The following is a 22914-nucleotide window of genomic DNA, read 5'->3' as shown; positions in this document are numbered from 1 at the left end:
CCACATTGCTGTGGCTCTGGAGTCGCATGTAGGCCAGACCGGGTAAGGACGGCAGATTTCTTTCCCTAAAGCGACATCAGTGAACCAGATCAACAATGGTTTCATGGTCATCAGTAGATTCTTAATTCCAGATATTTTTAAATTGAATTCAAATTCCACCATCTGCCGTGGTGGGATTCGAACCCGGGTCCCCAGAACATTAGCTGAATTTCTGGATTAATTGTCTAGCGATAATACCACTAGGACATTGCCAAGGAGTGATTATTTGACTCTGGAGTTTGACATACAGGTAAGTACCTCAAATCCAACGACCCGAAAACCAGCAGCCGAACATGTTAGTAGTGGAGAACATTTGCTTGAGCTGTTGCAGACTGGTTTTCGTCTGCTTAAAAAATGCGGAATGTCCACAATAAATAAATTTGAGTAACGTAATTTGAGAAAGCAGGCATATTTCTCAGAAGACGAAGGAAATTTGGCATGTTAGCTATGACTCTCACCAACTTTTACAGGTGCACCATAGAAAGCATTCTTTCTGGATGTACCACAGCTTGGTATGGGGCTCCTGCTCTGCCCAAGACCGAAAGAAACTACAAAAGGTCGTGAATGTAGCCCAATCCATCACGCAAACCAGCCTCCCATCCATTGACTCTATCTACACTTCCCACTGCCTCGGCAAAGCAGCCAGCATAATTAAGGACCCCCACGCACCCCGGACATTCTCTCTTCCAACTTCCTCCGTCGGGAAAAAGATACAAAAGTCTGAGGTCACGTACCAACTGACTCAAGAACAACTTCTTCCCTGCTGCTGCCGTCCCAGACTTTTGAATGGACCTACCTCGCACTAAGTTGGTCTTTCTCTACACCCTAGCTACACCTACACACACCTACACACACCTACACACACCTACACACACCTACACACACCTACACACACCTACACACACCTACACACACCTACACACACACCTTCAAGCAGTTATAAACACAGCTTTATACTCACATCATCATAGTTCTTAGTCGAGGACTGTACATATGTTGATTTGTCTTTTAATGTCAAACGTGGGAAGATCCCTGCCACTTTATTATCGCGGTCAATCTATAAAAATTAAATGAAATCGCATTACCTTCAATTTCAAAAACATACAAGTCTTAAAGAGAAATACTAGGTGATCTCTGAGCACTTGGTCCAGATATGGTTAAGCTGTCAGCGTTTCTTTCTGCTTAGAATTATCCATAGAATGGAATCCCTACAATGCAGAAGGAGGCCATTCAGCCCATCACGTCTGCGCCGACCACAATCCCACTCAAGCCCCATTCCCGTAACCTCACGCCTTTACCCTCTAATCCCCCTGGCACTAGGGTCAATTTAGCATGGCCAATCAACCTAACTAACCCGCACATCTTTGGAGTGTGGGAAGAAACTTGTCTCTGTGAATTTGAGAGAGAATTTAGCATGGCCAATCCACCTAACCTGCACATTTTGGACTGTGGGAGGAAACCGGAGCAAACCCACGCAGACATGGGGAGAAAGCGCAACTCCACACAGACAGTGACCCGAGGCCTGAATTGAACCTGGGACCCTGGCGCTGTGAGGCAGCAGTGCTAACCACTGTGCCACCACGTTGCCCATAACAGGACCAAAAAGAACTGCGAACAACTTTGTCATTCAAAAATCTGTGACTTTTAAAGGGGCGTCTGGACAAATACACGAATAGGATGGGAGAGTGAGATATGGACCCCAGAAGGGTGGTGGTTTTAGTCAGACGGGTAACATGATTGTTGCAGGCTTGGAGGGCCAAAAGGCCTGTTCCGGTGCTGTAAATGTTTGTTCTAATCAAACAGTATTTGTCCCACTGTATTAAATAGGATTACAATCTTGACCCCGATCCCTCTCTTTATAAGCCGAGAACGTGCAAGTGCTATAACACCGGGCCTTCTTTGCAATGCTGCTGACTGCCCGTTTCTCTGGTTCTTGCACTACCTTGACTTGTTTCGTAGTTAATTAGGCAGGGAGATGCATTGTATGGACGCACTGTAATATCTATATCGTATTCAACAAATGAGCTGAATTATTTTATTATTCATTCCTGGGACATGGGCGTCACTGGCTGGGGTCAGCATTTATTGCCCATCCCTAGTTGCCCAGAGGGCAGTTGAGAGTCAACCACATTGCTGTGGCTCTGGAGTCACATGTAGGCCAGACTGGGTAAGGACGGCAGATTTCCTTCCCTCAAGGACATTAGTGAACCAGATGGGTTTTTCCAACAATTGATTCATAGTCATCAGTAGATTCTTAATTCCAGATTTTTTAAAATGGAATTCAAATTCCACCATTGGCCTTGGCGGGATTCGAACCCGGGTCCCCAGAAACATTAGTTGAGTTTCTGGATTAATAGTCTAGTGATAATACCACTCAGCCATCGCCTCCCCCATTTTGTCCACACATTTTCTGACAGTTCAACAGTCGTTACAATTTGTAGGTTTTTAGTGACCAAGTTTTTATTTCAACATAAACACAGTGGATTAAATAAGAATCACAGAATCCCTACAGTGCAGGAGGCGGCCATTTGGCCCATCGAGCCTGCACCAACAACGATCCCACCCAGGTACTATCCTCGTAACCCCACGTATTTACCCTGCTAGTCTCCCTGATACCAAGGGGAAATTTAGCACGGCTAATCCACCTAACCCGCATATCTTGAGTGTGAGGGAACTGGAGCACCCAGAGGAAACCCATGCAGACACGTTGCAACATGATTCTAAATTTCCACCAGTTTTAAGATAATCATAGTGATCAATCGCTATCAACGAATCCACTACAGGCTCCAGCATGAGGTGAAGAGAACCTCTCAGAGGACAGCATCTACAAAGCATTCAAAGTCACCTGCTCCACCCAAGCATGCTACACTCAAACACAATGGGTGCCATTTTACCGTCCCGTTGCGCTGGTCAAGTAGCGTAGCGGGACACTTTAGCTGGAGGCTAAAAATGAGAATTGTGCCCGGTAACGAGCTGGTCGCAATCCTCCCAGGGCATTTTTAAATGTTTACTTGTTGATTTAAATGCTACCAGTGAGCCCGGGATGCCAGACACTGAGCTAACTTAGCTCTCCGGCCTGGTCGCTGGAGGTTCCTCACCAATGGGGACCTGACGTGATGGCCTCGCTGGTGGGACCGCCTGGGTGGTTGGGGGCAGTGCCAGCTCGGGACCTTGGCACTACCCACTGGTGCCATGGCAGTGGGACAGAGCCAGGGCAGCAGAGTGGCACAGTGGGTTAGCACTGCCACCTCAGTGCCAGGGACCCGGGTTCAATTCCAACCTGGGTGACTGTCTGTGTGGAGTCTGCACGTTCTCCCCGTGTCTGCATGCATTTCCTCCGAGTGCTCCGGTTTCCTCCCACAGTCCAAAGACTTGCGGGTTAGGTGGATTGGCCATGATAAATTGCCCCTCAGTGACAATATGTGGGGGTTGGGAATCGGGCCTGGGTGGGACTGTTGTCGGTGCAGACTCGATGGGCCAAATAACCTTCTTTGCACTGTAGGGATTCTATGATTCTAGATGAAGGAAGGTCAGTAGGAGGGGAGGGGATGGGGGGGCGCACGGAGTAGCTCACTGAAAAAAACCAAAAGTGAATCACTCCGGTTTTCAGGCTCTTGAGAGACAGAATTTTTGGGGGGGGGGGGGGAATTCTGCCCATTCAGTTTTCAATTACTAATATACTGGGTTCAAAATGACATTTTCTGAAATAAATCAGATTTTCTCATTTGTATTTGACCGAGTTAATACCCAATCTCCCTCAAGAGCTTCTTCCGCAGATTGGCCACTTGCCCGCTGTTTCCATGAAGCACTGTTCAAAAGCTCTTTCCTGCTGCGGAGGGGAGACATTTACTTACCCGCACATCCATGACTTTCGTGATCTTCCACAGGTCGATCAAGAGGCCGATAAACACGCTGACCTGGACCACAAAGTTGGTTTCGTTGTCCAGGATGTAGAGCAGCACAACGCCGGACTGGAAGACACCAAAAATAACCGAGCGGACGGAAAGCCCCTCCAGGGACTGACGGCTGTTCCAGAACTGAATGTCTGAGGGGGGGGGGGGGGGGGGGGAGAAAAAAAAAATCAGTCACTTGGGCCAACTTACATCGAACATCCAACACAAATCATACCTCTCCATCTCACCCAGTCAGCATGTCCTTCCATTCTTCCCTCCTTCACGTACTTTAACTTTCCCCTAAATTAACCGGAGCTATTTCCGTGTGACAGCAAGTTCCACATTCTCCGGGCAAATCACAGAATCCCTACAGTGCAAAAGGAGGCCATTTGGCCCATCGAGTCTACACAGCCAACAATCCCACCCAGGCCCTATCCCCGTAACCTCACTTTGTTAATCCCCCTGACACCAAGGGGCAATCTAACATGGTCAATCCACCTAACCAGCACATCTTTGGACTGTGGGAGGAAACCGGAGCACCCGGAGGAAACCCACGCAGACACGGGGAGAATGTGCAAACTCTCCTGAATTCCCTATCATTTCTAGGTTTTGATCTGTCCACATCATGTCTCCGTCTACCCTACCAAAATCCTTTATAATTTTAAAGCCCTTGATTAATTCACCCATCAGCCTTCACTTCTCTAAAGAGGAGAATATCAGCTTGTCCCTTCTTTCCTTTAACAATCACAATTTGTGTGTGAATTTTAAGAGATTCCAGGCAATTTTTTAAAAAAAACTTTCTTTTATTCATTCATGGGGTGTGGGCGTCACTAGCTCATCCTGAGATGGTGACCTGTAGTCTGTGTGGCGTAGGTACATCCACAGTACTGTTAGGGAGGGAGTTCCCTGAGACTTTGATCCAGCAACAGTGAAGGAACAGCAATAGGTTTCCAAGTCAGGATGGTGAGTGGCTTGGAGGAGAACTTGCAAGTGGCGGTGTTCCCAAGAATCTGCTGCCCTCGTCCTTCTAGGTGGTAGCAGCCATGGGTTCAGACAGTGCTGTTCAAGGAGCCTTGCAGCACATCTTAAAATAACCGTAGAACCCCTACAGCGCAGAAAGAGGCCATTCGGTCCATTGAGTCTGTGCCGATCACAACCCCACCTACCCTATTCTCATCAGCCCACATATTTACCCTGCTAATCCCCCTGACACTAGTGTCAATTTTAGCATGGTCAATCAACCTAACCCGTACATCTTTGGACTGTGGGAGGAAACTGGAGCACCCGGAGGAAACCCACGCAGACACGGGGAGAACATGCAAACTCCACAGTCACCCAAGGCCAGAATCGAACCTGGATCCCTGGTGCTGTGAGGCAGCAGTGCCAACCACTGTGCCACCCCAATGAAGAAGAAAATAATGAACCATCACAGGCTTGGATCACTAAAGGGCACAAGGTGCCAACTTTTATGCTTTCTTAGCTACTCTAATTCTATCCAATGACCAGCGGAACCGTAAAGTCCGGCAAGGTACCATCTTTGATCTCTGGTGCGAAATAAGAGGTCTCCTCTGAGGCTGGAGAAAGCTACAAGATTTCTCACAATAACTAGAATACAATGCCTGGAAAGGACAGCTAAGGCCTCCAAAACAGATATATTGGAGCCCTGCAAAGCAGCTCGTTGTCATGTTGGGTGAACTGGGATGGGCGTTGTTTTTTTTTTATTCATTTGTGGGACATGGGCACCGCTGGCTGGGCCAGCATTTGTTGCCCATCCCTAGTTGCCCTTGAACTGAGTGGCTCGTTCGGCCATTTCAGAGGGCAGTTGAGAGTCAACCACATTGCTGTGGCTCTGGAGTCACGTGTAGGCCAGACCGGGTAAGGACGGCAGATTTCCTTCCCTAAAGGGCATGAGTGAACCAGTTGGGTTCTTCCGACAATCGACAATGGTTTCATGGTCATCAGTAGATTCTTAATTCCAGATATTTTCTATGGAATTCAAATTCCACCATCTGCCGTGGTGGGATTCGGACCCGGGGTCCCCAGGCCCTACCCCCACATCCCTACATATTTTACCCGCTAATCCCTCTAATCTACGCATCCCAGGACACTAAGGGGCAATTTTAGCATGGCCAATCAACCTAACCCGCACATCTTTGGACTGTGGGAGGAAACCGGAGCACCCGGAGGAAACCCACGCAGACATGAGAATGTGCAAACTCCACACACACAGAACATGAGCTGATGGATTAATAGTCTAGCGATAAGACCACTAGGCCATCGTCTCCCCATGTTGTTGCCCATCTATCAAACTTGCAGGTTATACAGTAAGTCAGGAAACGATTCTAAACAAATTGCAGTTACGTCTCACCATTTTTGAAAGCCAGGAACTCAAAGACACTGTGCACAATTGACACAATAATAGTTATTGCTAGAAGATAGGGATTAGTCTCCAATAACGCAACCTGTACGGAGAAAAGAAAAATGAATTAAACAGAAGGCTGTCCAGTGGTAACCACTACGCCACCATGGAAACATATCACAGAAATCATAGAAACCCTACAGTACAGAAAGAGGCCATTCGGCCCATCGAGTCTGCACCGACCACAATCCCACCCAGGCCCTACCCCCATATCCCTACATATTTTACCCGCTAATCCCTCTAATCTACGCATCCCAGGACACTAAGGGGCAATTTTAGCATGGCCAATCAACCTAACCCGCACATCTTTGGACTGTGGGAGGAAACTCACGCAGACACGAGGAGAATGTGCAAACTCCACACAGACAGTGACCCAAGCCGGGAATCGAACCCAGGTCCCTGGAGCTGTGGAGCAGCAGTGCTAACCACTGCGCCACCATAGAAACATCTCAATATCTATTTTATCTAAACCCTTGAGAATTTTATGGACCTCCATTCGGGCACCCCTCAACCTTCTGTTTTTCGAGAGGAAGGAGTCACGATGCGATCAAACACAGGAAACAGAACCAAAAAAAGTGTGTTTCATCTCCCTACAGATGCTGTGGGACCTGCGGTTTTCCAGTATTCTCAGTTCTAGTTTCAGATTCCAGTATTTTGCTTATTCAAGAAATGTTTGTATCTGCTTCCCAGAATGCTTTTTAAAAAAAAAATCTGTATTAAAAAATGGAAAGGTGATTGTGACCCAAAAAAGGTAGGAGTTGCCCATCAAATCCTCATCTTTCTTCCAGAGAATGAAAGGAAGAGATGGCAGAACACGTTAAATCATAGAATCCCGGCAGTGCAGAAAGACACCATTGGACCCATCAAGCCTGCACCAACAACCACCCCATCACCATAACCCTGCAAATTTACCCTGCTAATCCCCCTGACAGTAAGGGGCTATTTAGTTTAATTTTAAGTTTACTTATTAGTGTCATAAGTAGGCTTACATTAACACTGCAATGAAGCTACTGTGAAAATCCTCTAGTCGCCACACTCCGACATCTGTTCAGGTACACTGAGGGAGAATTTAGCACGGCCAATCCATTTAACCAGCATGTGTTTGGGCACGAAGGGCATGGCCAATCCACCTAACTTACACATCTTTGGACACTAAGGGACTAATCCATGAAACCCGCATATCTTTAGTCAGTGGGAGGAAAGCGGAGCACCTGGAGGAAACCCGGGAGAATATGCAAACTCTGCACAGACAGTTGACCCGAGACCGGAATTGAACCCGGGTCCCTGGTGCTGTGAGGCAGCAGTGCTAACACTCTTTTTTGCTAATTTCCACAAACATGCAAGTATGAAAGAATCATACAGCACAGATAGAGCTCATTCAGCCCATTTTGTCCGTGTCTGCTATCCAATTAGCCCCACTGCTTTGCTTCTTTTCTCGGCAAACGTTCCTTCTCGTACAATCTTTTTAAAAAAACTATTCCGATTTTGCTGCCATTTCTAAAGTGGTCATGTGGCAATGTGACATTCAAGGCCCTCGGTGATCCTCTAAGAGGCTGCGAGTTTACAGTAACTGATCAGATTCCCATCTCACTAATCTTTGCAATAGAGTCAACGACCCCAAGAAAAGAAAGCTTAGAGATTTTGTTAAAATTGCAGGATTTAGTGGGAAGAATAAGAGTCAGGGAAAAATGCCATGTAACACTTTCCAAGTTATCCATCAGCAATCATAGCATCAAGGTTGGCACTGCTGCCCCACAGCGCCAGGGACCCGGTTTCGATTACCGGTTTGGGTCACTGTCTGTGTGGAGTTTGCACGTTCTCCCTGTGTCTGCGTGGGTTTCCTTCAAACACTCTGGTTTCCTCCCACAGTCCAAAGATAGTCATCGAGTCATAGAGATTTACAGCATGGAAACAGGTTCTTTGGCACTTGTCCATGCTGCCTTTTTAAACCCCTAAGCTCGCCCCAATTGCCCGCATTTGGCCCATATCACTCTATGCCCATCTTACCCATGTAACTGTCAACACTTTTTAAAAGCCAAAATTGTACCTGTCTCTACTACTGCCTCTGGCAGCTTGTTCCAAACACTCACCATCCTGTGTGAGAAAAAAATTGCCCCTCTGGACCCTTTTGTATCTCTCCCCTCTCACCTTAAACCTACACCCTCTAGTTTTAGACTCCCCTACCTTTGGGAAAAGATGTTGACTATCTAACTGATCTATGCCCCTCATTATTTTATAGACCTCTATAAGATCCTACACTCCAGAGAAAAGAGTCCCAGTCTATCCAGCCTCTTCTTACAACTCAATCCATCAAGTCCCAGTAGCATCCTAGTAAATATTTTCTGCACTCTTTCTAGTTTAATAATATCCCTTCTATAGTAGGTGACCAGACTGTACACAGCAGTACAAGGGAATATCACCATCTAAAAAATCCCCACCAAGCCACACACCATTCTCTCCTGGAATTATATTGCCGTACCTTCACTGTCACAGGATAGAAATCTTGCAGCGGGTCAGGTGGATTGGCCATACTAAATTGCCCCCTTAGCGTCAGGGGGACTAACTAGGGTAAATGCATGGGTTTATGGGCATAGGGCCTGGGTGGGATTATGGTCAGTGCAGATGCGATAGGCTGAATGGCCTTCTTCTGCACTGTAGTATTCTATGAATTGTTAGGTTTAAGTCTGGAGATGGACAATTTTTGATTGAGTATGGGCCTCTGTCAGGTACATGGAGGTAGGGCACAGATCAGCTATGTTCTTACTGAGTGGCGGAGCAGACTCAAGGGGCTGAATGGCCTACTCCTGTTCCTATAACCTTAACCCAGTCTTCAAGGCGAGGATCTGGCAGATGGAGTATAACGTTGACAAATGCGAGGTTATTCACTTTGGAGGAAATAATAGCAAATTGGATTATCTAAATGGAAAAAAATTGCAACATGCTACTGTGCAGAGGGACCTGGGGGTCCTTGTGCATGAGACGCAAAAACCCAGTCTGCAGGTGCAACAGGTGATCAAGGCGGCAAATGGGATGTTGGCCTATATCGCAAGGGGGATAGAATATAAAAGCAGAGATGTCTTGCTGCATCTGTACAGGGCATTGGTGAGGCCACAGCTGGAATACTGTGTGCAGTATTGGTCCCCCTATTTGCGGAAGGATATATTGGCCTTGGAGGGAGTGCAGAGAAGGTTCACCAGGTTGATACCAGAGATGAGGGGTGTTGATTATGAGGAGAGACTGAGCAGATTGGGTTTGTACTCGTTGGAATTTAGAAGGCTGAGGGGGGATCTTATAGAGACCTATAAGATAATGAAGGGGCTGGATAGGGTAGAGGTGGAGAGATTCTTTCCACTTAGAAAGGAAGCTAGAACTAGAGGGCACAGCCTCAAAATAAAGGGGGGTCAGTTTAGGACAGAGTTGAGGAGGAACAACTTCTCTCAGAGGGTGGTGAATCTCTGGAATTCTCTGCCCACTGAAGTGGTGGAGGCTACCTCGTTGAATATGTTTAAATCACGGATAAATAGATTCCTGATCGGTAAGGGAATTAGGGGTTATAGGGATCAGGCGGGTAAGTGGAACTGATCCACTTCAGATCAGCCATAATCTTATTGAATGGCGGGGCAGGCTCGAGGGGCTAGATGGCCTACTCCTGCTCCTATTTCTTATGTTCTTATGTTCACTCAAAACAAAACCCCACACAAGATCATTTTTCCTTTGCAGTCTTGCAAGTGAAAATCCTGCGTGACTTTTTGTGGCTCCTCCGTTGTGCAGATCAACTGATCTGTACAAAGATTGGGATCAAGTCGCCAACTGCTCTGTATATCACAGTATTACACCAAACAGCACATCCCCTCACCAAGGCACGTAGAACTGCCGGGTCTGGTCCCAAACGCTAACCACCAAAACTGGGCAATCAGTTGGGAGTAGGAGAGAGTAGGAATAAAGGGAACATTCTTTGATTGGTGTTGACAGTCAGAATCTTTTTCCCCAGATTGGGAAAAAAGGAGTGGCACGGTGGTTAGCACCGCTGCTTCACAGCGCCAGGGACCCGGGTTCAATTCCCAGCTTGGGTCACTGTGTGTGTGGAGTTTGCACGTTCTCTGCGTGGGTTTCCTCCGGGTGCTTCGGTTTCCCCCCACAGCCTGAAAGACGTGCTGGTTAGGATGCACTGACCTGAACAGGAGCCAGAGAGTGGCAACTAGGGGAATTTCAACAGTAACTTCATTGCAGTGTTAATGTAAGCCTTACCTGTGACTAATAAATAAACTTTTAAAATTGAAATGCTAGGGGGCATACACTTAAGATGAAAAGGAGGAAAGTTCAAAGGAGGTGCGAGGGGCAAGTTTTTGTTTTTACACAGAGCGGTGGGTGTCTGGAACACGCTGCCAGGGGTAGTGGTGGAGGCAGATATGATAGGACTGTTTAAGGGGCTTTTAGATAAGCACAGAAATGTACAAGGAATGGAGGGATATGGACCAAGGGCAGGCAGAAGGGATTAGTTTAATTTGGTGTCATGTTCGGCACAACATCGTGGGCCAAAGGGCCTGTTCCTGTGGTGTACTGTTCTATGGTGGAAGGTGACATGTGAAGTTCCTCAGGGATCTGTACCTCAGCTTTTCGCCATATTAGTTACTTGCCTAAAAGAAACAGAGAACCAAGTTTGCAAAAATTACACTAAGTGAGGAGGCAGAGAAAAGAGGAAGCGAGATTAAGCAGTGGTGCTTGGCAAATGGCAGTTAAGGCGGGAAAACATAAGCTCATTCACCTTGGATCTAAGAAAGGCAAATCAGATTATTTTCTCGATGATGGAAGACTTTGAGCAGAGAAGCAACAAAAAAGGGGAATAGGGGTGCACACATCACTGAAAGCTACGGGCCTTAAGAGGAAGATTCCAGATTCACCAGGGTACAATTGAGGCTTAAAGGTTTAAATTGCGAGGATGTGGTTGCATAAACTTGTAATGTATTCCCTCGAATTTAGACGATTGAGGGATTTGATAGGGTAGACACAAAGAAACTATTATCTCGAGGGTAGCAAGTCAGGGGAGGGGGGGGTGTAGAATCAAGAACAAGAGGGCATAACCTTCAATTAGAGTTAGATTAGGTAGGAGAGCAATGCAAAAAAAAATCTCAATCATAGAATTATAGTGCGGGAGGCCACTCGGCCCATTGCGTCTGCACCAGCTCTCCAAATGAGCATCATGACTTAGTGTCATTCCCCTGTATGTTATTTCTATTCAAATAATCATCCAATGCCCACTTGAATGCCTCGATTGAACCTACCTCCACCACACTCCCAGGCAGTGCAGTCCAGACCCCAGCCACTGGTTGGTGTGGAGAGGTTTTTTTCCCCCCTCCCATGACATTTGCTTCTTGTGCAAACCGCTATCAATCCGTGCCCTCGTGTCATTGACCCTTTCACGGGCGGGAACAGTTTCTCCCGCCAAACTCTCCTCTCCAAAAGGCCGGGGACTTTGAGAGGCAATTGAAATTTTGACGGTGGAGAATGAGATTTTTGGTGGCCGAGCGAGGGTCACCAGGGAGACGGCAAACAAAAATAGGTAGGTAAGCGGGAGCAGAGGTACATACGAGCCAGAATCTAATAGAATAGCAGAAGAGGTTCAAAGGCCCATTCATGTCCCTACAGTTACTGGGCTAGGTACCTCAACTGGAATACTCAGCACTCCACACCATCTGGCTGACAAATCATAGAATTCCTACAGTGCAGGAGGCGGCTATTTGGCCCATCGAGTCTATACTGACTCTATGACTGAGTATCTTACCCAGACTCACCTCTCCCCTATCCCTGTTACCATGGCCAATCCACCTAATCTACACATCTTTGGACACTAATGGACAATTTACCACGGCCAATCCATGCACATCTTTGGAGTGTGGGAGGAAACTCACGCAGACACGGGGAGAACGTGCAAACTTCACACAGATGGTCACCCAAGGCCGGAATTGAACCCGGGTCCCTGGCGCTGTGAGACAGCAGTGCTAACCACTGTGCCGCCCCAATGGAATTCAGATCATTACTTATTATTTAATATCACAGTACTTATATTGGATATTAAAAGGGGGAAAAACCTTCACTGAATCCTGCTCCTCATCCGGTTGGTCGTACAAATCCTCTCCCCAGAAATTCCACGGGGATTTGGTGCTCTGTGCAGCGTACAGTTGCCACTTCCAAAGCGACAACGGGCAGTAGGTCATACGCAAAGGGAGTTTCTCCAGTGTCTCATTGATGGGAAAGTAGTCCTTCTGCAGGTTCCAGTAATCGTTGAAATAAATTATTGGGTAATAGTCGCCACTGACTGGATCAAACTTCACATCTGTTGGAAAATCAGAACAGGAATCGAATGAAATACCATTTTACGTGACACGGTCTCTGGCTATTCCATGATTCACTGCATGAATACTCATATATGAAATGAAAATAATTTATCCTTTAATATAACCTGGGAATTTGGGCATTGCCTTATAGTCATTTAAAATGCTACCTCAGCTACAAATTCCATTCAAACATACAAACAGAAAGACTCGCACTTATACTTTAGCCGAGGCCTAGTGATATTATCGCTCAATTATTAATCCAGGAAACTCAGCTAATGTTCTGGGGGACCCGGGTTCGAATCCCGCCACGGCAGTTGGTGGAATTTGAATTCAATTAAAAATATCTGGAATTAAAAATCTACTGATGACCATGAAACCTTTGTCAAACAAACCCATCTGGTTCACTAATGCCCCTTAGGGAAGGAAATCTGCCGTCCTTACCCGGTCTGGCCTACATGTGATTCTAGGCAAAGTGATTGACTCTCAACTACCCTCAGGCAACTAGGGATGGGCAATAAATGCTGGCCAGCCAGCGACGCCCGTAAGCGAATAAAATCAAATATAGCACTTTATATGACTACAGCTGTCCCAAAGTGCTTTAAAGCAAAGTCAAAGTGAAAATAAATTAGTGAAAAGAAAAGTTCTCTCAAATCTCCTTTGAATCTCCTGCCCCTTACCCTAAAACTATGCCCCCTCGTGATTTACCCCTCAACCAAGGGTAACAGCTACTCCCTGTTCACTGTGTCCCTACCCTTCATAATCCTATACACCTCAATCATGCCCCCCCTCAGCCTTCTCTGCTCCAGAGAAAACAATCCAAGCCTATCCAGTCTCTCCTTATAGCTCAAATGCTCCATCCCAGGCAACATCCTGGTGAATCTCCTCTGAACCCCCTCTAGTGCTATCGCATCCTTCCTTTAATGAGGTGATCAGAACTGCACACAGTGCTCCAGTTGTGGCCCAACCAACGCTCTGTACAGCTCCAACTTTGCTCTTATACGCTTTTCAACGACTGATGAAAGCAAATGTCCCACATGTCTTCTTAACTGTCCTATTACATTTCTTGAAAAGTAATCACTGTTGTAAAGCAGGGAACGCGACGGTCAGTTTTGTGCACAGCAAGCTCCCACAAACAAATCAGATAATCTGTTGCAACACTGATTGAGGGATTAACACTGACCAGGAAAGCAGGGTGAAACACCCTGACTTCTGCAAAAGTGTCGTGGGATCCTTTACAGCCACCAGAATTGGCCGAATGGGGCCTCTGTTTAACATCTCATCCGAAAGACAGTCTGACAGTTAAAGCTTTTTTTAAAGTTTATTTATTAGTGTCACAAGTAGGCTTACATCAACACTGCAATGAAGTTACTGTGAAAATTCCCTAGTCGCCACACTCCGGCGCCTGTTCTGGGTACACTGAGGGAGAATTTAGCACGGCCAATCCACCTAATCAGCACGTCATTCGGACTGTGGGAGGAAACCGGAGGAAACCCACGCAGACACGGGGAGAACGTGCAGACTCCGCACAGACAGTGACCCGAGACAGGAATTGAGCCCGGATCTCGGCGCTGTGAGGCAGCAGTGCTAACCACAGTGCCATGCAGCGCACCTTCAGTACTGAACAAGGGAAAGAGGAATGAGGAAGAGGTACCAGATACAACACGGAGCTCGAGACCCTTTCAAGGTTTGACACATACATAGACAGAGTGCGAAATTACTGCTTCCCAATCAAACCAATGTTTATATCTCTATAGTACCTTTAAAGAATCATAGAATCATACAGGAGGCCATTCAGCCCATCAAATCCACATTGACCACAATCCCACCCGGGCTCTATCCCCATAACCCCTTGCATTTACCGTAACTAGTCCGCTGACACCAAGTGGCAATTTAGCACGGCCAATCCACCTAACCCGCACATCTTTCGAGTGAGGAAGGAAACCGGAGCACCCGGAGGAAACCCACGCAGACACGGGGAGAAAGTGTAGACTCCGCACAGACAGTGACCCAAGCTGGGAATCGAACCCGGGTCCCTGGCGCCGAGAGGCAGCAGTGCTAACCACTGTGCCACTCTTGAATTACACTCTGATGACTGATACTCAGCTCTTTGGAACTTATCACAGCAACAAGTACACAAGAGTCACCCTGCCTTAGCTGGTAAAACTCTCGGCCTTCGTTGGGGTTATAGGAAATTCAAGGATGGGCAATAAATGCTGGCCCAGCCAGTGACGTCCACATTGCATGAATGATTAAAAGGTACAATTTAGACTGGCACTAAGGGAGCACTGAATTAGCCTCGTTTGGATGAGCCATTAAAACCAAAGCCTTGCCCGACTGTTCAGCTAGCTATAAAAGACCCTACAGTCCTTGCTATAGGGGGAGTACAGTGATACAAAAAGATAAAGTCTGAGGTGACATACCAACCGACTCAAGAACAGCTTCTTCCCTGCTGCCGTCAGACTTTTGAATGGACCTACCTTACATTATGTTGATCTTTCTCTACACCCTAGCTATGACTGTAACACTACATTCTGCACTCTATCCTTTCCTTCTCTATGAACGGTATGCCGTCTGTATAGCGGGCACGAAACAATACTTTTCATTGTATGCTAATACTCGTGACAATAATAAATCAAATCAAAACAAAACAGTGAAGGTTTACCAGGCAGATTCCTGGGATGGCAGGACTGTCACATGAGGAGAGACTAAGTTGGTTAGGATTATATTCATTGGAGTTCAGAAGAGTGAGGGGGGGGCGGGAGGATCTCATAGAAACTTGTAAAATTCTAACAGGGTTTTTAAAAAATACTTTTCCAATTCAATCAAATCAAGTCCAATTCAGAGTCTCAACAAGTTGAGACATTTCCGATCCAGGCTGGCAAGACAGGGCCTACACTCCTTTCTTGGGCCTGATCTACATGAGCCAAGCTGATTGGAGTAGGTGCAGACTCACCTCCTCCAAGGCTTGATCTCATTTGCATCTTAGCCAAAAGGCCGAGATGCCGCTTTTAAAAATTGCTTCAAATGAAGCTTAAATGGAACCTAATGACCTCAGGGGTTAGACAGGGTAAATTCAGAAAGAATGTTCCCGAAGGTGGGAGGAGTCTGGAACGAGGGGTCATATAGTTTGAGGATATGGGGTAAACCTTTTAGGACTGAGGTGAGAAATTTCTTCACCCAGAGGGTGGTGAATGTGTGGAATTCACAACCATAGAATCTAGTGGAGGCCAAAATGTGAGATCTCAAGAAATTAGATATAGCTCTTGGGGCTAAAAGGATCAAGGGATACGAGGGGGAAAGGGGGGTGGGGGGTCAGGATATTGAATTTGATGATCAGCCGTGATCATAACAATTGGTGGAGCTGACTCGAATGGCGGCCTCCTGCTTCTATTTTCTAGGTTTTCATGTTAATGTGTGAAGAGCAGCAGGTCTATTTGGATCTGATCCAACATTTCTTCCCCAACCATCATTTAAAATAGCTCACCCATTTCATTTGCTATTCTTGGGACTTAGCTATGTGCATCACAATAGTGCCTCCACTTTTAAAAACTAATTCATTAGCTGTGAATCCCTTAGCGGCACAATAAGGATGTGCTTTAGGCATTGTATAAATGCAAGGTTTTTGTTTTGCACTCAACCCATGATATTTTTGCCCCGGAGAGGGGGCTGCTGTCTTTTCTAAGCAGAAGGAAATGCAAAGTGTCAGAATAATCATTCCCAAGCGGCTTATCAAATCTGTCACAGTGCCCATGTACTTAACTTCACACATATACAATCGTAGAATGATACAGCACAGGAGGCCATTCAGTCCGTCATTTCTGTACAGGTCTTTGAAAGATCTCGCCAGTTAGCTCCATCTCCAGAAGACCATAAGACAGAGCAGCAGAATTAGGCCACTCGGCCCATCGAGTCTGCTCCGCCATTCAATCATGGCTGATATTTTTCTCATCCCCATTCTCCTGCCTTTTCCCCATAACCCCTGATCCCCCTATTGATCAAGAACCTATCTATCTCTGTCTACCCTGCTAGTCCCCTGACACTAAAGGACAGTTTAGTATGGGCAATCCACCTAACCCACGCATCTTTAAAGTTTATTTATTAGTCACAAGTAAGGCTAACATTAACAATGAAGTTACTATGAAACTCCCCTAATCGCCACACTCTGACGCCTCCGGCACCTAACCAGCACGTCTTTCAGACTGTGGGAGTAAACCGGAGCACCCGGAGGAAACCCACGCGGAAGTGAGGAGAACGTGAGAGTCACAGAGTGCCTCAAGCCGGGAATCGAACCCGGGTCCCTGATGTTGTGAGGCAGTAGCGCTAACCACTGTGCCGTGTTGTGCTGGAGAATTTGCTATCTGAATGCTTAAATGTTGTGGGCCATGCTTGAATTCTGCTCGCCATCCAGGGTCCATATGACAGTTCAGTCATGCAGGGTCGATCAACATTTCTTTAAAGCAGCAATACTGTGATCGAGAAGGGAGTACTGACCATATTTAGTACAACAAAGTGACAGAACAATGTTGGGAGTGGCACTGTAGTACAAAATAGGAATGACTAATTTTTACTTAGCATTGCATTCATGTGCCTAACCTGTATATACTGTTCGAAAACCAATTGAAAACCTTGGCTCTGACTAAAGCGTACGGCAATTATTCAAACAAATCCTCAACAGCTATAGCCTGCTGGATACCATTGTTCAGGGTTCCTATAACCTGGTAGCATTGGATTTGATTTATTGTCACATGTATTAGCATACGGTGAAAAATATTGTTTCTTGCACGCTATACAGACAAAGCAAACTGTTCAATGAGAAGGAAAGGAGAGGGTGCAGAATGTAGCGTTACAGTCATAGCTAGGGTGTAGAGAAAGATCAAGTTAATGCGAGGTAGGTCCATTCAAAAGTCTGACGGCAGGAGGGAAGAAGCTGTTCTTGAGTCAGTTGGTGCATGACCTCAGACTTTTGTATCTTTTTCCCGAAGGAAGAAGATAGAAGAGAGAATGTCCGGGGTGCATGGGGTCCATAATTATGCTGACTGCTTTGCCGAGGCAGCGGGAAGTTTAGACAGAGTCAATGGATGGGAGGCTGGTTTGTGTGATGGGTTGGGCTACATTCATGACCTTTTGTAGTTCCTTGCGGTCTTGGGCAGAGCAGGAGCCCATACCAAGCTGTGATACAACCAGAAAGAATGCTTTCAATGTTGCATCTGTAAAAGTTGGTGAGAGTCGTAGCTGACATGCCAAAATTCCTTAGTTTTCTAAGAAATTTCCCAATCCTCCCCTCCTGAAGGCACTGACTCATCGGGTGATCCTTGACACCATGGCTCAAGGTTCTTTGGCCATTCCCCTCAACACAGCAGGCCTTCAACAAGCACAATGTTGAATGCTTTAAACTAAAAAAACTAAAGTTTACCTGAAGAGGTCTGTCTCATGAATAAACAGGAATTCATCATGCAAGTCGGAAAGTTGTTTGCCTCAAGAGACCCAAATGGATTCAGAAAGAATGTTCCCGATGGTGGGGGGAGTCCAGAACTAGGGGTCATAGTTTGAGGACCGGGGGTAAACCTTTGGGACTGAGGTGAGGAGAAATTTCTTCACCCAGCGGTGAATCAATGGAACTCACTGCCACAGCAAGTAGCTGAGGCCAAAACATTGTGTGCTTTTGAGAAAACTGGGCAGCATGGACAAGTTGGGCCGAAGGGCCTGTTTCCACGCTGTAAATCTCTGTGACTCTGAGGAGCAATCCGATAATGTCCAGATGATTGGTTTATCGGAGGTCGGTTTAGCTCAGCCGGCTGGACAACTGGTCTGTGATGCAGAGTTACGCCAACAGCGTGGGTTCGATTCCCGTACCAGCTGAGGTTATTCATGAAGGCCCCACCTTCTCAACCTTGCCCCTCACCCGAGATGTGGTGACTCTCAGATTAAAATCACCACCCTTTGACGGGGAGGGGAATGGTCACACTGGGAACGTTTAAGACTTATCTAGATAGCCATATGAACGGAGTGGGAATGGAGGGATACAAAAGAATGGTCTAGTTTGGACCAGGGAGCGGCACGTGCTTGGAGGGCCGAAGGGCCTGTTCCTGCGCTGTATTGTTCTTTGTCATCTGGGACTATTGCGACTTTACCGGATTATCCCAGGCTCAACAAGTGCTACACTTTCCCACTGAGGTATCCACTCAGAACCCTACAAACATGCAATGTCTAAAACTTAAGCCTGGAATAATTCTGGTGCATTTTGAACTTTCCAGACCCATTTGAACCTCTCCAATCAAGTTTCTGGTCCCTGCTACACACTTCACACTGACCAGAGTGTATTATTCCTTCATCTTGACTTTGATACAGTCCACCACACCTGCTCCCTCCACAGTCCAGCTGAGTGCAAACGTCCTCACTCGATTCGCTTCTTGCCTATCCAATCATAGCGATAGTATTTCAAACAGTGCCTTTTCTTCCCAGCCTGCAGCATCACCTTGAGCGCCTCCTTGAGCAGTATGTACTTCCCCCTGGCAGACATTGCGCCAGCTTTTTGGTTTTACACACCCACCCAGGCCATCAGGTACGCACACGCGTGTACACGCACAGTCAGGCACACACACACATGCACAGAGTCATGCACAGAGTCATGCACACACACACACACACACACAGTCATTCACACACACACACACACACACACACACAGTCATTCACACACACACACACACACACACAGTCATTCACACACACACACACACACACACACAGTCATTCACACACAGCCTAGCTCTACCTCCTGCTCCCCTCTGTTCGTGCTGTGCTGCCAGATTGCTGGCCAAGCATCAACTTTCGGCAAGTAAATATTTGCATGACTGAAGTCCTGTCCCCACCCCAAACCCCCAAGTTTGACCTTTTAACTATCCCCAAATGAAACTCGATTCCACATCCGCACCCGCCAAAGACAGAGGCCAGCGCAGCGAGCCAGGACATTTCCCAACTCTTGTGCATCTGTCTTGGGGAAACAAAGTCCGGGGTGTTAACTGTGTTTTCCTGCACAAAATGCTGCCGGATCTGCTCGGTATTTCCAGCATTTTCTGTCCCAGTATCACAAAATTGCTCTTCACAGCCACCCCAAGCATTCTGATGAATTGAGCTGTTTTGTTTTAACATCTTTTGGATAACCAGGTGCCCAAAACTCCTCCATCTATAACTGCTAACTATGATTTTCCACAGATTTATAACCTACTTGCTCTGCTGGAGAATCGGTGCAGACTCAATGGGCCAAACGGCCTCCTTTCGCACTGAAGGGATTCTAAATGTGCATCAGGGGTGGTGCGGAAACACAGAATTCTTGTGCTCCTGAGTACCTTATGGTCAGTGGTTAGCACTGCTGCCTCGCAGCGCCAGGGACCCGGGTTCGGGTCCAGGCTTGGGTCACTGTCTGTGTGGAGTCTGCACGTTCTCCCCTTGTCTGCTTGGGTTTCCTCCGGGTGCTCCGGTCTCCTCCCGCAGTCCAAAGACATGTTCGTTGGGTGCATTGGCCGTGCTAAATTCTCCCTCAGTGTACCCGAACAGGCGCCGGAGTGTGGCGACTAAAAAGGTTTATTTATTAGTATCGCAACTAAGGCTTACATTAACACTGCAATGAAGTTACTGTGAAAATCCCCTCGTCGCCACATTTCAGCGGCTGCTCGGGTCAATGCACCCTAACCAGCACGTCTTTCGGACTGTGGGAGGAAACCCACGCAGACACGGGGAGAACGTGCGGACTCCACACAGACAGTGACCCAAGCCGGGAATCAAACTCGGGTCCTTGGCGCTGTGGGGCAGCAGTGCTAAGCACTGTGCCGCCCACGAGGGAGATTTTCACAGCAACTTCATTGCAGTGTTAATGTAAGCCGACTTGTGACGAATAAATAAACTTTAAACTTAACCTTTAAAACTTTAGCTTTATGCCTGCGCAGGGCTGAAATGTTCTGTAATAACTTGATAACTGAAAAGGGCAGAGAAAATACGGTGAGAAATTCGAGGGGCAATGATTATTGACTTACACTGGTCGAGGGGCGGTGGCACTGCTCCCATGGCCCACGCTGTGTGATCGTCTACGATATGAACGGTGAGGTTTGGATGCCAGTGCGAAATGATCTCGACGGGCCCATAGTCTTCAGCTCGCTGTGGAAAAGAAACACGTGTAGATAACATCATTAGACCCGGATATCCGCAGCCCAGCTAGCTCAGTCAGTACAGCATAGGACTCTCAAATCCCAGGGTCGTGGGTTCGAGCCCCATGTTGGGACCTCTGGTCTCTTGATTGTAGGGTTAATGCAAGCCTTACTTGTGACTAATAAATAAACTTTGACTTTTAACTTTAACTTTAGACAGCTTTGGATATTTGAAGAGAGAGAGAGAGAAGTGCTGGAAGAACTCGGCAGGTCTGGCAGCATCTGCGGAGAGAGAAACTCGTTCTCTCTTCCACCTACTTGCGTCAGGAAAAAGATACAAAAGTCTGAGGTCACGTACCAACCGACTCGAGAACAGCTTCTTCCCTGCTGCCGTCAGACTTTTGAATGGTCCTACCATGTGTTAAGCTGATCTTTTTCTACACCCTGTGACAGCAACACTATATTCTGCTTTCCTTAAGAACATAAGAACTCTGAGCAGGAGGAGGCCATCTGGCCCCTCGAGCCCACTCCGCCATTCAATAAGATCATGGCTGATTCTTTTCGTGGACTCAGCTCCACTTACCCGCCCGCTCACCATAACCCTTAATTCCTTTACTGTTCAAAAATCTATCTATCCTTGCCTTAAAAACATTCAATGAGGTGCCTCAACTGCTTCACTGAGCAGGGAATTCCACAGATTCACAACCCTTTGGGTGAAGAAGTTCCTCCTCAACTCAGTCCTAAATCTTCTCCCCCTTATTTTGAGGCCATGCCCCCTGGTTCCAGTTTCACCTGAGTGTGGAAACAACCTCCCTCCTTCTATCTTATCTATTCCCCTCATAATCTTATATGTTTCTTGGGGCGGCACGGTGGCACAGTGGTTAGCACTGCTGCCTCACAGCTCCAGAGACCCGGGTTTGATTCCCGGCTTGGAATGCTGTGTGTGTGGAGTTTGCACATTCTCCCCACGTCTGTGTGGGTTTCCTCCGGGTGCTCCGGTTTTCTCCCACAATACAAAGATGTGCGTGTTAGGTGCTAAATTGCCCCTTAGTGTCCCGGGATGCGTAGGTTAGAGGGATTAGTGGGGTAAATATGTGGGGTTATGGGATTGTGGTTGGTGCAGATTCGATGGGCCAAATGACCTCCTTCTGCACTGTAGAGTTTCTATGTTTCTAAGATCTCCCCTCAATCTTCTGAATTCCAATGCGTAGAGTCCCCTCTCACCTATGCACTCTATGAACGGTATGCTTTGTCTGTACAGCGCGCAAGAAACAATACTTTCCACTGTATCCCAACACACGTGACAAATATAAATAAAAAGAAACGGAGTTAACACTTGAGTCTGTTGAGACCCTTCTTGGGAACCTGCTGAGTTTTTCCAGCACTTTCTCTTTGTTTCAGGTGCAGCATCTGCTGTGTTTTGCTTGTATGTTATTTGATGTGTTTCAGAGCGAGCATTAAATATGCATAAAACCTTTCAAAAGTACCTTAATTATTTCAGGGTCTGCTTCCGTCTCTCCAGTCAGAAGATTTTTTGTCTTTTGAAATTTCCGTCTCTTGTATTTGTTCAACACTGTTGTGAAAGATATAGATGCAGTGAGGAGTAATTGTTGCTAACACGCCATTTTGAGGACAATAACCTTTTGCAAAATTCCTGTAGCAATAGCAAACCCAGTCTTCATTCATCAATCCCAGGAAAGCTCAGGGTTAGCCACTAGTTAGCAACGTCAAGACAAGGCGGTTTAGGTGGCAGCCATTTGAACAAAGAACAAAGAAAATTACAGCTCAGGAACAGGCCCTTCGGCCCCTCCAAGCCTGCACTGATCATGCTGTCCAACTTAACTAAAACCCCCTATCCTTCCGGGGACCATATCCCTCCATTCCCATCCTATTCATGTATTTGTCAAGACGCTAAAAGTCACTACCGTATCCGCTTCCACTATCTCCCCCGGCAGCGAGTTCCAGCACCCACCACCCTCTGTGTAAAACATCTGCCTCGTACATCTCCCTTAAATCTTGCCCCTTAAACCTCTGCCCTCTAGTAATTGACTCTTCCACTCTGGGAAAAAGCTTCTGACTATCCA

The 22914-nt window shown here is 46.8% G+C and overlaps 1 protein-coding gene across 2 annotated transcripts in view; it reads right to left on the bottom strand.

The window, feature by feature from the left end:
- clptm1 (CLPTM1 regulator of GABA type A receptor forward trafficking) overlaps nt 1-22914 on the bottom strand; it is a 74696-nt gene that overhangs the window by 18884 nt on the left and 32898 nt on the right. For both annotated transcript variants that reach the window (XM_078241741.1, XM_078241742.1), the window contains 6 exons: nt 22318-22403; nt 20720-20840; nt 12441-12685; nt 6301-6394; nt 3894-4084; nt 1001-1096 (listed from right to left, as the gene is read on the bottom strand). In XM_078241741.1, coding sequence (XP_078097867.1) covers nt 1001-1096; nt 3894-4084; nt 6301-6394; nt 12441-12685; nt 20720-20840; nt 22318-22403 — 833 coding nt within the window. The remainder of the gene's footprint in view (nt 1-1000; nt 1097-3893; nt 4085-6300; nt 6395-12440; nt 12686-20719; nt 20841-22317; nt 22404-22914) is intronic.

The sequence above is a fragment of the Mustelus asterias genome, chromosome 24 (genome assembly GCF_964213995.1).
Source record: "Mustelus asterias chromosome 24, sMusAst1.hap1.1, whole genome shotgun sequence".
Taxonomy (NCBI): Eukaryota; Metazoa; Chordata; class Chondrichthyes; order Carcharhiniformes; family Triakidae; genus Mustelus; species Mustelus asterias.
This window is presented reverse-complemented; position numbering and strand designations above follow the sequence as displayed.